We start from the raw sequence: 15655 nt of genomic DNA on the forward strand, positions 1-15655 counted from the left end.
GACACTGATAACATTGGGTTTGGAACACTGTTGGTCTGAAACTTTGAATAAGTTTGTAAATTACAGTGCTCTAAGTTTTTTAAAGGGTAGCCGGACTGATAGAATAGGGGTAGAGTGTTTGCCTTGCACACAGCTGACTCATCTTCGATTCCCAGCATTCCTTATAGTCTCATGAGCCTTCCAGAAGTAATTTCTGAGTGCAGAGCCAAGAATAACCCCTGAGTCCATGGATGTGGCCTGAGGCTCCCCAATTTAGTTCTATTTTATCATTTAACAAAATTAGCACACTTTTCACGACCACTCTTCTATAAACTGTTGGATTATTTAATTAATAGAGCACATATATCTTAAATTAAAGTAATTTTACATTATTGTTTATTTTATTATTTATTTTATTAATCATTATACAATCTATGGATATGAATAATTGTATTCAGTTTAATCTAAATATAGTTTTAAATAGTTAATTACTATCATTACTATCAGTTAATATCTTCAATAACAATCCTCAACAATTGTTAACAAAATAATTTCAATAAAGACTGTCTAGCATGTATATTTGTATGTCTATATGTATATTTACTAATACAATTAAACTATAGAAAATATACCCCAGTAAATCAAATGCCCAAAGTTATAAGATTATGTCATGTATCTGATAAGACAAAGTTCCAGAAGTATAGAAATAATATTTCTATACAAAATAATCCCCTAGAGCAGGGGTCCTCAAACTTTTTAAACAGGGGGCCAGTTCACTGTCCCTCAGACCATTGGAGGGTCTGACTATAGGAAAAACAAAACTTATGAACGAATTCTTATGCACACTGCATATATCTTATTTTGCAATGAAGAAACAAAACAGAGACAAATACAATATGTGGCCCGTGGGCCATAGTTTGAGGACCACTGCCCTAGAGAATATAGTAAAATGAAATTTAAAGGCCTCTGACTGCTATGGAGAAAATAATTGTAATTATTATCCATTAGAAAACTTTATCTATTTCAGTATTAAGATGAATATTTTTAAATACTAAAATACTACATATTTGATTTTGTGTGGGTAGTTTAGTTATTCTTGATTAAACAGTATATAAATGCCTGATTAAGTTATATTATGATTTAACTAATAAATTTTAAAAATAATTAACAACTGACATGACTATAATCTGATAGTCATTGTTTAGTTTTTGTTTTGTTTTTTTTTGTTTTTCGGGCCACACCCATTTGATGCTCAGGGATTACTCCTGGCTAAGCACTCAGAAATTGCCCCTGGCTTGGGGGGACCATATGGGACACCAGGGGATCAAACCGCAGTTCTTCCTTGGCTAGCGCTTGCCAGGCAGACACCTTATCTCTAGCACCACCTCGCCGGCCCCTGATAGTCATTGTTTTACTTATATTTTCTTGTATCATTCAGGCTTACAATATCCCTATAATTAAGTGATTTAAAATTGATTACATTAACCCAGTTTTGTGATTCAACTTTCAAGTGTAGAGTTTAAGTAACTTGACTAATGTCTTATAGCTATTAACAAGCTTTGAAATTTAGTAAATTTCAATAAATGTTCATCTGTCATCTTTAATATGCTATGTAATTGTGCGGTGCTCCCTATCACTCACACAGAGAAAGATAAAAGTTTATAGATACAATTTTTAATATTTTAATTGTGAGGTGATCCTTATCACTCACATAGAGAAAGATAAAAGTTTAATGGACACAATTTTTAATATTAAATTTGAATGTTAAATTTGCTGCTGCTTATAATCAGTAGTAACAAATGATTTTGGCTAATAGTCATGATTATTTATATTGTGAAATCCTACTTGGCATTCATCAAAATAAGAATGTAAAGCAAATCATTATCTAGATATGAAAAGTTATCTGGATATAGAGTCATTTTATCTTTCTGAATTTTTATTTGATGTTTTTATTATGAAGAATCCATACTCTCTTTAAAACATTTATTCAATCAACATCTTAACCTATGCCCCTATCACATATCACTTTGACACCCATATTATATATTAATACCTATATCTAACTTAATTATAATATTGTAGTGATAAACAGATAGGTTATTTAGCTGTAATTATGAAAAGTACATTCTGAGGAATTCCTTATAGCATTTCATTAAGCATAACATCATAGTTTCCTGACTGTTCCATGAAGGAAACCATATTATCTTTGTAGGAATAAATGTCCAATACTGAGAAAAGAGAAATATCTATGCTTTCATGTAATGTATTATCCAAAGCATTCTTGAATAATGCATATTAGGAATTTAATTTCAGATATACTATCATATAACATATATTTTAAATGGCCACAATAAGAAAAGACAAATTCTTTCATAGGTCATGGAAAGACTTTCATGCTGTTCTACAAACTATGTTTTGACCTTCTGGACCATTTTCTTTCAAGTACTCTAGGTCAGCAACTGTTTTTATTTTGTTTTGTTTTATTTTGTGCCATACCAAGCAGTGCTCAGAGCTTACTCATGGCTCTGTGCTCAAGGGTTAGTTTCAGAAGGCACAGGGGACCCCCTATTCAAATTAATTTCCTTACTCACTGTGTAATCTTTCTGGACCTCTTAATATCTGTTTTATGCCATGTTTTTTACCCTTGACTTTGCAGGTGATATTCCCTACCATTTGAAACATTCATCTTTGCCTTCCTTATCTACCAAGTAAACATCTGTTTCAGACTATATATATTACTTTCCTTGAGAGACTTTCCATTTATCCCTGGAAGCTAAATATTCAACTCACAGCATTTAAATTAATTCGATTTGAGATGTCAAGTTCATGAAATAAATTCAGTCAGAAGTCTGTCTATAATACTTAAATCCTCAAGCATCATTAAAGCCTAGAACATATATAATAGTCATTGCAATTTAACGAGTCTAAAGCTGAAAAATAGGTCAAGAATGAAGAAAATCTTTTAAGTGCTATAAAATGACATCACACACAGATTTTTCAGCAAAAATAAATTTTACTTCTGAGAATCCAGAACCAAGTATTAGTACTATACACTGAAGGACTTTGAAAATCTGGGGTAGGAAATAGTCAAATCAAATAATCAAATCAAACAACTAGCAGACTATTAACAATGTCTTGATACTATTTTAATTGTGCTATTAATTAATTAGAATTAATATTTTACCACAAAGAGTGGTGATTACTGTTAGGAAAATAACTACACTAACAACTAGCATGACAATGTTAAAGAATGAGAGAAGTAGAACGCCTGTCTTGAATACAGACAGAGGTGGAGGGGGGGCATTGGTGGTGAGAATGTTGCACTGGTAAAGGGGGGATATACTATTTATGACTGAAGCCTAACTACAATCATGCTTGTAATCATAGTGCTTAAATAAAGATTTTACATATAAAAAATAAAACTACTTGGCTCCTAAAAACTAAAAAATAATAATAATCTTTCAATTTTCACTTCAAATCATCGTTATGTGATCACAATAAGTATATTAGTAAAATTCTTAGTGAAACACATTACCAAGTACATAAAAAAATTCAGGAAAACTAATTGCTACTTAATTTTTTAAATTAAAATCCAACAAATAACTCCTAAGGAATTGTGTCAGATATAAAATTTCAACTTATTTATGAAATATACGACCACACATAAAAGCAAAATGATCAAAAATAAAATTTAAGATCTTCTTTATTCTATGAAATGTAAAAATTAGACAACTGCACTTTCAAGCTCATGACTTGGTAATGAGATTAAATGCATTTGAGGAAAATATAAATTAAACATATAAATATGGAATGAAATTTTAAATATTAATTTTTGGCTTTGATTTTGAACTTTATTATGTTCAAAAGAAAACACATGATTAAAATGTACAGAGAGGAGAATTTGAGTATGTTACTTCTCTACAAATTGATGAAATTTAGTATGAAAGATAGAATATTAAAAAGCTTACATGATATTTATAGCAGTAGAAAAACCATATAAATTATTATACTAAATTATTTATATATAAACCTTAGAAAATTACATATTTTAAAATAATGTTTAAACATCAGATTAGGAACAAAATATCAAAAAGTGATTTTAAAGATTCCAAGTAAAATGAAAAAATAAAAGGTTGATTCTTTGGGGCTGGAGTGGTGGCACAAGTAGTAAGGCATCTGCCTTGCCTGCGCTAGCCTAGGTGACACCACGGTTCGATCCCCCGGCATCCCATGTGGTCCCCAAGCCAGAAGCAAATTCTGAGCGCATAGCCATGAGTAACCCCTGAATGTCACTGGGTGTGACACCGAAAAAAGTTGATTCTTTGATGGAAAAAATGAATAATAAAGTGAAAAATATGTTCCAATGCTTGGCAAAAAGTAATCCTCTCCAAAACACTACTAGGTGGGAGGAAAGTAACTTGGTTCATGAATGTTAAGTTGTGGGAGGATGGGTAAGATGGAGCCATTCTGTTTTTCAGTTTCTATATGTACACTGGGGAGCTCCTGACATCAAAATATATTATATTTATGTTTTTTATGTTTATATGAAGCTTTTTATTTCATTATCATCAACAGTAAGAGACTTCATTTAATAGAAATTATTGATTAGAATGGAGTAAATTTCAATAAGATTGCTTTCTCATTGCTGAGATTTTTTTCTGAGTCTAATGATTTAAAGCAACTTTACAATTTAAATTGAAGTCTAGCAGGTTAAAATTTTCAGACTTCCTGCACATTCCAGTAGGACCATGAATATTCCTTTTCTTCTAAGTGAAAAAAATGTTTAATCTTTGTTGAATTTTAAACAAAATAGTGACCACAGCCAGAAAAATAGGACAGTATTAATACCATTAATGAGTTTCTTTGATATTTTCTCCTAATAGATTTCTTAATCAAGACAACAGCATGCATTAGTAAAATACTTGTTGAAATATTAAGTACTTTATAAAAATCTCATCTGTTCTATATTACCACTGTCTTTAATATTTTTTAAAAACTACTTTATAAAAAAAAAAAAAAAACCCGGGGCCGGTGAGGTGGCGCTAGAGGTAAGGTGTCTGCCTTGCAAGCGCTAGCCAAGGAAGGACCGCGGTTTGATCCCTCGGCGTCCCATATGGTCCCCCCCCAAGCCAGGGGCGATTTCTGAGTGCTTAGCCAGGAGTAACCCCTGAGCATCAAACTGGTGTGACCCGAAACCCCCCCAAAAAAACTACTTTGTAATTATAGTGCCATTTTTATTGTATTGATTTGAAGATAAATTTGAAGATGAATTTGCCATGTTTTCTACTACTGAGTTAGCTTCAAGAGTGAAAACAAGTTTATATGTTAATATAGTATTTATATGATATTTTCAAAGAAATAGAAAAAAATACCACAGATTCTCAGTACAGGAGAATGGGAAGGGGGAGATTCCATGGTCATAAGGAGACCCAGATTGTCCTAGCTGACCACAGAACATCTCAGATTTCCCATGCACCAGTCCGTGCAGCCATAAAGCCAAGTATGTCCAAGACATAAAGACTACAGAGTAACTACTGCACACATTGTATGATTCATTCATTTACACGACAACCACAAAACCCTGGTCCACCAGAAATTCTGTAAATGAAAGAAACAGCACAAAACAAATACAATGACAGTTTGAAAGCTCCTTTCTCCTTCGTATCTACTACATTAAAACTATAGATATTCATCGAAAGAGGCGAAAAGAAACAAAGCTAAATATAAATACTCTAAATAGCGAGATACATAAAGATGGTCATTAATCTATCTCTTAAACGGTGTATAAAAGAAAAATGTGCAAAAATGTCACTAACAAAAGTCTACAACAAAGAAAGGAGCAAATAAATAAAAGGCAATTCGTTCATAATAATTACCACGCTCATGAGTGATGACTGAAGAAGGAAAGAGGACATTTACAGTAGTAGAAAGGAAAGGAAATGGGGGGAAAAAGAAGATGAGATTGTGTTTTGTTTTCCTATTGTAAGGAAATAAAATAGAACACATATTAATAAGGTTTGGTAATTATTTATGTGTGTTGAAAAGAATAAATAAACCAAAGCTATTTTATATTGAAAGATGTGAATTCTCACATCAGAATAGTCATTCTTATCATATTATTTCCCATTTAGGACTCACAAGTGTTACTTAACCATATCTAATTGACAAAGGATATATTTGGCTTTAAGCAAATAAATTAACCAACCTATGAGGTTGGGAGCTGAGCTGACATGAATAATGACTAAAAATGAATAAAACTGTATTCAGATCCTGTGAAACATTACTTAAAAGATGCAGGGGAAATAAAATGGATTTAGAATTCTAAGAGAGGGGGATTTGACTTTGGAAAGAGAATATATTCAATTTTAATCTTTTTATGGCTCAAAATTGGCCCAGAGTTTCTGTAAGATCTTTGAAGCAGGCAGGTTATGACTCATGAGATTTGTTGTGAGTCTGTGTTATGCAGAAAGGGTCCTCAGGCTCCATGTTTTAACTGGTGGCATAAAATGTTAGTAATGATGAAATTAAGCTTGAATGCATCTGATTATATCTCTTGAAGATCATAATACAAACAGGTAACCATATGACTAATATTAAGTCATGATTCTATATAATCAAATACCAAGCAGAAAATAAATCATTGGAACCATAGTGAAGAATTAAAATATGTTTAAATGATATTTAAAATATAATATAGAAGACACAAATAATTATCTTTATTCTACTTTTAGATACTTATTTTTCCTATCATGAGAATAATAATATGCACATATAAAGGGATTAATTCTAAAATAGTTCAGGATATCAAGCAAACTACAAAAAGAATATGGGGAAAATGTATTTTTTGTAATAAAACTTGATTTTATAGAAGACTCAATGTTCCCTGACAACACATGGATAAAGTGACAATTACAAACCAAAGAAAAACCAACACATGAAATTTAGCTAAAGCCAAACCAATTTAAAAATCACTGAAGTAAAAAACAAAGCAAAACAAAATTTGTTGAAGATGATTTTCTTAAAATTACAAAATGAATGCACATAAATAAGTTTTTTATCTTAATTTATTTCATTTATTTCATCAATTTGGACATGCAATGGCATAAATATATGAGAGAAAAGAAAAACTGTCTTAAAAGAAAGGTGAAAGTGGGAAGGATCTGAATGAACTGTTATTCTAAAGACAGAGAAGCCTAAGAAAGCCTAGTAGTTCCCTGATACCAAATATTCTTTAGTTTGATTCATCTACGTGCTTTATAAATGCATAGATAATAAAGGGCATCATAAGGAATTCTTTATATGCTACCCAACTAGGGAAAGGCCACTGACAAAAAGTGTAGGACAGAAAAGAATTAATGATCTACATGGAAGGTGGAGTTTAGATATGAACTATGTGGATGATCAATTATTTACTTTTAAATCTGTCACATCAGAACTTCATCCATTCAAAAGTAACTTTGGGTCATTCTGTTCTGAAAAGATCATTGATAACCAACTCATTTTACGATAAAGGAGAGAGGAGAGTCTTTAAAGTAAAATGATCAATACCTGATCCTTCTTCTGTTACCATGCCGAGTCCTTCAGCTTTGTTTTGTCGTTCAAATGCATTTAGGTCAAGGACACTACAGTAGCAAGGAAAAGAACACTTAGCAGATATAGAAAATTGTACTTCTCCCGGGGGGGGGGGGCAAATGCTTAAAAATAATATAATCAAATCTTCACACACACTGGAAGCCAGCTCTAACTAAATGTCTATCCACCATGCTAGGAGAATATTAAAATCACAAAGTCTACACTAAAGAAATGTTCATGAAAGCCAAACATAAAGCATTAAGGGTTTTAATCTGAAAATCATATTTCAAAGTCAGCTGACAGATTGAAATATACTATATTAATCATGTCTTTTTGTTAAAATTACTTTTATGTAAGTAGATTTCTTTTGCGGGGGCTAACCTGGTGGTAACTCAGGAGTTATTCCTGGCTCTGCACTCAGAAATTGCTCTTAGCAGGTTCAGGGGACCATATGAGATGCCAAGAATTGAACTGGGGTCCATCCAGGGTTGGCCAAGCGCAAGGCAAATGCCCTACTATTGTGCTATCGCTCTGGACCCTATAAGATTTCTAGTTCCTTAGTCAAAAGCTGTATGAGTTCAAATACCATTAAAAACATAAAAAATTATGACAAACTAGTTGGTTAAAGACCAGTTATTTGAGGAAAATAATAAATGATCTACATGCTCCCAAATAAAACCATATAAATCTCGGTTTTGACTATTAAAATTTTTACACCACTCATTTTGAAGCGTGGAGAATATACATTGACTCTAAAATTGTTATTGAAGCTCAGGTGAAATTTTTAGCATTATTCATAATATAATATAATCCACTACAAACACGTAATAGAATAAATAAGATTCTGTCACACTTTGTTTCTTTATTGGTTTTGGGACCATACTTGGCTGCACTCAGGGGTTACTCCTGGCACTGCACTCAGAAATTACTCCTCCTGTAATTTCAGACAGGCTCGGGGAACCCTGTGGGATGTCGAGGATTGAACCCTGGTTGGCCACATGCAAGGCAAACACCCTACTTACTATGCTATCACTTTAGCCCCTATTTATTTTGTTTGAGCCATAGTTATCTGTGCTCAGGTCTTACTCCTGGCTTTATTACTCTTTAGGGACTCTATGAAGTCCCAGGAATCAAACTCAGGTGAGACAAGTGCAAGGCAAGCACCCTACTTACTGTACTATATCATAGATCATCTGTTGTTTGCTGTTTTGTTTGTTTGTTTTGTGGGCAGGCACAGAGGGCAACTCATAAAGCCTATTCCTGGATCAGTGCTTAGGGGTTGCTCCCTACAGTACTTGTGAAATCACTGGTGCTGGGGAACTCTACCATGCCAAGCATATTCTCAGTCCATTGAGCTATCACTTCAGTACTTTTATTCCATTTTAAAGCAATTTAACTGTTAAAAACATTTTCTGTAATAAAATACTAGAAAATATAAACTATTGTGGAGAGCTGATACAAGAAATGTATGTGCTTACCTACATGACTGCATCAAGCCAGCAAGACTCTGAAAGAATCCCACATCCTTTTTCTCCTTGAGGTAGTCGAGCATTTTCTATGATAAATATACAAACCACATAACTACTGAATATAAAACTCATTTTTATGATAAAAGTCTAAAAGAAAATACTTTATGTTATCAAAAAAGACTCTAAATATTGAGTGCATGCATATGTTATTCATACACTCCTTATAAAGGAATTGTAACAAGCATGTCAAAGAAAGAGGATTATATATTTTCACATATAGCAGCACAGAAACACAGGTATAACAAGGGAGTTGCTTTGATATACATCATAAACATCAGAGAGGAATAACAGGGGCAAATAATAATCTGATTCTCTTCTTGTCACTCTGGTGAAGTATAATCTCCGTTGAATTTAACTGAGAGAAAGGTCCTTCTGTTTGTTATTTGCTAATTTCTATACAGAATGAGTTCCTTAAGTAGCATGTAATCTAAGAATTGTTATTATCATATGCCAATATTACAGAAAGAAATCAGTTTCCATTACAGTACTCTAACTCAAAAAAAGATCTCTAAGAATCATCAAACTTTTATTGCTTTTCTTTCGTTTTCAGAATGAAGCCCTAAAACTGTAGCTGCCTAGACTTTTAAAAAAGCACTAAATGAATCTGTTTTATGTGTTATATATATTATATGCCACAATAAAAGTTATTTCAAATGTGCATAAAATATACTCATGTTTTCAGTAAAAAGTAAATAAGATGACAAAATGACAAAATTTATATCAAGCTTATAGATAAAATTTATAAAAAATTTATACATAATTTATTTACATATGTTATGTAACCAATTGAGGCACTTTAGATCTACATATTTCTGAATACATATATTAGATAATCAAAGTTTTTGGAAGTCAAAGATAAGACAACCAAACTTTTTTTCTTGATAAAAGTAGAACTATTAGATATTTTAACTGTCCTATATCCTTTTACTGTGGAATTAAAATCCTCTCTGAAATTATAAATAAAATGTAGCATGATTTTCAAATATTAATCAAAACAACAACACTGTAGTGTTAACTTTTAGATTTTGTCCCCACGAGAAATTCCAGATATTTTGCTATTGCATTACATGTATTAAAGGTACTTAAATGTATTTATATAATAATAGAAAATAATTCTTTTTGGACCAAATCCAGCTGTCCTCAAGGCTTACTTCTGGCTCTGTGCTCAAGGATCACTACTGGTAGATTTTGACAAATTCTGTGGTGCCTGGAATCAAACCTGGGTTGGCCACATCTAAGTAAGCATGACTGCTAATAAATCATTCTTTCACCACAGTAATTATTTTGTTTTGTGAATTTATTAAAATGCCCAATATTTTTTATATTTTATTTAAACACCTTGATTACATACATGATTGTGTTTAGGTTTCAGTCATGTAAAGAACATCACCCACCACCAGTGCAACATTCCTATCACCAATGTCCCAAATCTCCCTCCTCCCCACCCGACCCCTGCCTGTACTCTAGACAGGCTTTCCAATTCCCTCATACATTCTCATTATTAGGACAGTTCAACATGTAGTTATTTCTCTAACTAAACTCATCACTCTTTGTGGTGAGCTTCATGAGATGAGCTGTAACTTCCAGCTCTTTTCTCTTTTGTGTCTAAAGATTATTATTGCAAGAATGTCTTTCATTTTTCTTAAAACCCATAGATGAGTGAGACCATTCTGCGTCTTTCTCTCTCTCTCTCTCTGACTTATTTCACTCAGCATAATAGATTCCGTGTACATCATGTATAGGAAAATTTCATGACTTCATCTCTCCTGACAGCTGCATAATATTCCATTGTGTATATGTACCACAGTTTCTTTAGCCATTCGTCTGTTGAAGGGCATCTTGGTTGTTTCCTTTTATCAAAATTTTGTTTTATAATATTTTGATTATCCCTTTTAAAGTTATCTGACTTCCTTTGAAAATTGGTACCTAGATATTCGTGTATAAGCCGAAAAACCTGAACTCAGCTCATACTTAGGTCATACAGGTTATTTGATTTGGTGTGCACACACTGAATCAAATGCAAGTAGCCTCCAGTCATCTTCTGCCGACTGCTGGAGGGGCAGTACTTCAGCTCAGTCCACAAGTTGCAGCTCAGCTGAAGAGGTTGGCAGCTGAGCTAAACTGTATGCCACTTAATTATTTTTGTTTGTTTGTTTATTTTTTTTTTTTTGGATTTGGGCCATACCTGTTGATGCTCAGGGGTTATTCCTGGCTATGCACTCAGAAATCACTCCTGTCTTGAAGAACCATATGGGATGCCAAGGGATTGAACTGCAGCCTGTCCTAGGCTAGTGCTTGCAAGGCAGATGCCATACAGTTTGCACAATCACTCATGCCCCAAATGCCACTGAACTATTTAACCTACAACATTCTGCACTTTTTATAAGACCAACAGCAGTGATGATGACAATGTCTATGCTGATACCCTCACATCAGATACAGCTGAAGCTCTGTTTGGACATACAGATGAGGAGGAGGAGGAATCCAGTTTTGATAGATTTTTAACCTTTGTGATTTAGTTTGATTACTTGTTAAGCTACAGTTTTCTGCACTTAATTTAAAGTTTTAAAGTCATAGTTGCTAGTTTACAGTTTTTCTTTAGCAATAAACATTGAAAAATATTTAACCTACTGATTCCTCAATTATTGTATATGTTTTGGGTATATATCTTTATTTTTTGAAATTTACCAGTGGCTTCGCATTTTCCAGCTCAGCTTATACTCGAGTCACTATGTTTTTCCAGTTTTTAGGGTAAAATTAGGGGGGTCAACTTATACTCGAGTATATACAGTAAATCTATTTTGTGCATTTATAAACATTACCTCCAGAGAAGTCCAGGTACCTCTCCAAACTGTCAGAAATATTAAAACAAAAGCCAAAAATTCTGACTTGAATAAGTTATATTTATCTTCTCTCTATATTAAAATGTACATAACTATGCATATATAATGAACACAATTTGAGAAAAGTATAAAAATATAAATTTTAAGCTATTTTGGGTCGACATCTAAATCTCTTTCAAAACTTCACAAACTCAATTGTAACCTCCAGTGCTTCTGTGTTTTTGTTTACTTTTATTCAACAGTTTTCTAGGAAAATTTTCAAGGCTTTGTCCTAGTATGATGAGTCTTAAATAACAAGAGCTTGATGTCAAACAATCTATAGTTTTCATTAGTTGCCTTTCCCTTATACCTGGCTGTCTTTGTCTGCTATTTATTCAAGAAATAATTGTTATTTCTATGTTCACAAACATTTTTACTAAACAGCAAATAAGGCATACAATTAAGAAATATATTCTAGCTATAGAGTCATACAATCTTCTACTTGTTATATTTTGATTTTTATCTAAACAATATTTTGGAACACAGGGGCCACACCAGAAGTCATGTAAGTCATGTAACTAGAGTGTGCAGAGCACACCCTGAAAAATCTGCTTCTGAAAGATTTCTCATTTATTCAGACACTCTTACTCTAATTTGGTTTTCAGTTACTAAAGAAACTAAATTTTAGTCTTAGCTGGTTGAAGTTTTTAAACACTCAATTCAATGTATGTCAAACTTCTAAAAAGAATTTAGTTAAAAAAAATCAGACGGGAAATGTTCTCTCATGTTTGAAAGTCTAGAAGAATTAGCATATCAAAATTCTTAGCAGTATATCTGTTTACATGTTAAACTAGGAACAAGCTTTATGGAAATAGATCCTGACAATCCATTTACAGAGGAATACTATTAATCATGTTAGCAAACTAAACTCCTATAGAATATTTATTTTTTCCTACTAAATAAGTCTCCTGGTCTATGTTGTCCTGTTCATATAAAATGCATCATTTCAAATGACACCACATGACCTGACTTCAATTCTATAAAGAATAATTGTTCCATACAGAGAGACTTTAGTGTATCACCAGGATAACATTTTGTGTATTTGGATATTGCTACAATATGACTATGAACATAAAATAAACATACTCCATTGATAATGAAAATGGTTATGTATAGAAGTTATTTTAGAATTATAAAATATTTAAACATTGTGACTATGCTTTTGAAAATATATTCTGTGAATGACTTAAGCATATTACCTGTTGCACTGTAGAGTTTCCCCCATTTAAGATAGCAATTCCAAGTTTCAAAGTAGCAGCTACCATTGGTCCAGTTTCACCTGAAAAATAGTAAGAAATAGTGCTTCTTTAATCATTTTATCTGCTAATCTATCTCAAAACATGTATTTAAAATTGTTTTCTGCATAATAGTAGAAGGTGAAACACTGATAAATATAAAATTATTAAAGTAACATGGCAGGGGATGCAGCAAAAGCACCGTAGGTAGGGCATTTGCTTTATATGCGACCAACCTGGGTTCAATTTGCAGCATCCCAGTTGGCCCTCAGAGTCTGCCAAGGAATTACTCCTGAGTGAGAGTCAGGACTAACCCCTGAGCACTGCTGGGTGTGGCCTCCAAGCAAAAAAAAAAAATTCCAAAAGAATAATATGGTAGTTTACCATCATTATTTTTGTGTTTTGTATATTATATACAAAATTAAGTGTTTGTAAGAACATAGAAGAAACAGAATAGAAACAGTTTTTGAAATATTCAGATCTAAGAGTACTGTTTCAAAGCTAATTGTACGCATTAAAATCATTTGCATAAAAATCATAAAATTAATTTGAGTTCACCTATATTTCTCTTTTAAGAAATATTTAACTCTTCTACCTTAACATAATTATGCTGCTATACTTTATCCTATTCACTTGATCACTTTTATCTTACCATATTTATAGCCATGGTTTCTTAGGATAATCAGGTACAATTTTAAATTAAATAATTATATAACTGCAACTCTGCCTGTCACTTGAGCCATTATATTTTGTTTTTACATTATTCATGTTTTTTATCTTAAAAATAAACTAATTTCTATACATACAGAGTTTCTTAAAAAGAATATATCATTTTTCTATACATTTCAAATTACATTAAATTTTTTCATAAAAAATGTATTACTAATGTAAAAATTTCATCTTTAAATTGTTTGCTATTGTAAAATACAACATTGGGGCCGGAGAGATAGCATGGAGTAAGGCGTTTGCCTTTCCTGCGGAAGGTTATCAGTTCGAATCCGGCTTCCCATATGGCCCCCGTGCCTGCCAGGAGCAATTTCTGAGCTTGGAGCCAGAAGTTTCCCTGAGCACTGCCGTGTATGACCCAAAAACTACACACACAAAAAATACAACATTACATATTAAAGATAGCACTTTTAAATATCTAAGCATTTAAAATAAGTCTACAAACTATATCCTAGGGTTTGTAAAGTTGATCACTTGTTTTTTAAAATTAAAGCTTTATTTGGATAAAATTGTTTGTATACTGCCCAGAGCATCTTTCCATGCTTGATGGTTGAGTTGAAGAGCTACAGAAAAGAGCTACAACTACAACAGGAAAGAAAGAAACTGCAGGCCAGCAAAGCTGAACACATATGTTTGGTCTTTGGCCTCTCTCACAAAATACTTTCCCAATCCAATTAATATAATTCATTTACTAGTGTCACAATATTATTTTAAACATGTGAGGAAAAGGTAATCAATCATAGACTAAAAACAGAAATCAAAATTCTTCAGTCAATGAAAGCTCACATCTGTACACCCTTTGACCAAGATGTTAACAAGAAATTCAGGGAGCTGGAGCCCAAGCATGTAGGGTGGGTAGGGTATTTGCTTTGCATGTGGCCAACCCAGTTTGATCCTTGGTACTTCATATGATCTCATCAGTTTTGCCAGGTGTGATCCCTAAAGCCTGAACACTGCTGGGTGGGAACCCCCCCAAAAAAAACAAACAAAAAGATAAATTCAGGGATGAGGTTAGTAAACAAATTTTTAATAGCAAGAGGTTCTAAAGTGTAATGAAGAATAAACACTGAGATCAAGGATTCTGGAATCTCACCTTTGCTGGCACTGATGGTCTGCAGCACCATCTCAGCAGCACCGCGATCATGGAGCCTGGCTTGTTGGTATAGCAGCTTTTGCTTTTCCATTTCTTTTTCCTGAACACAAATCCCAACCATTTATGTTGTGGCTATTAGTAAGCATTGCAGCTTTTCTCAAGTCATATTTCTTCATATATGGGCTCTATGACAACATTATGGACCATTTCAACACCAACAATGTTATTAAACAGATATTAACATAGTCGACTCTTGGTTTTTTTTTCCCCTTTATATTTTTCTTGATATGCTTTTGGTACTGGTTTATATCAGGATGAATTTTCTCAATTTTAATGATTTTATTAGTCCAAAACCTGTATCCGAGTTTTGAAGTTACTGCACTTCATCATTAAAACTTGCACTTTCTGAATTATACATTTGTGCATAAGTTTGTCAAAATTTTAATAATCATCTCCCATGTCATGGCCATAACTTGATACTGCTCAGCAAATGGATCGTGTTGCAAGTTATCACTGAATAACAGAAAAAACATTAACTGAGATATGTTGGAGTTTAAGCAAAATTGAAAGCTGATATGGATAAGAAAGTAGGCTTCAACTAAGTAGTGGGTTATGATACTAAACTCCCCAGTCGCCCCC

General features: G+C 32.8%; 1 protein-coding gene across 1 annotated transcript in view; it reads right to left on the reverse strand.

Annotated features, from left to right (window-relative positions):
• Positions 1-15655, reverse strand: part of RYR2 (ryanodine receptor 2) — a 685578-nt gene that overhangs the window by 67292 nt on the left and 602631 nt on the right. Inside the window, exons 81-84 of the mRNA XM_049789034.1 lie at positions 15017-15116; positions 13162-13241; positions 9030-9106; positions 7528-7601 (exon numbers count right to left, since the gene is read on the reverse strand). Of these exons, the coding sequence (XP_049644991.1) occupies positions 7528-7601; positions 9030-9106; positions 13162-13241; positions 15017-15116 (331 nt within the window). The remainder of the gene's footprint in view (positions 1-7527; positions 7602-9029; positions 9107-13161; positions 13242-15016; positions 15117-15655) is intronic.

The sequence above is a fragment of the Suncus etruscus genome, chromosome 15, assembly GCF_024139225.1.
Source record: "Suncus etruscus isolate mSunEtr1 chromosome 15, mSunEtr1.pri.cur, whole genome shotgun sequence".
Lineage (NCBI taxonomy): Eukaryota > Metazoa > Chordata > Mammalia > Eulipotyphla > Soricidae > Suncus > Suncus etruscus.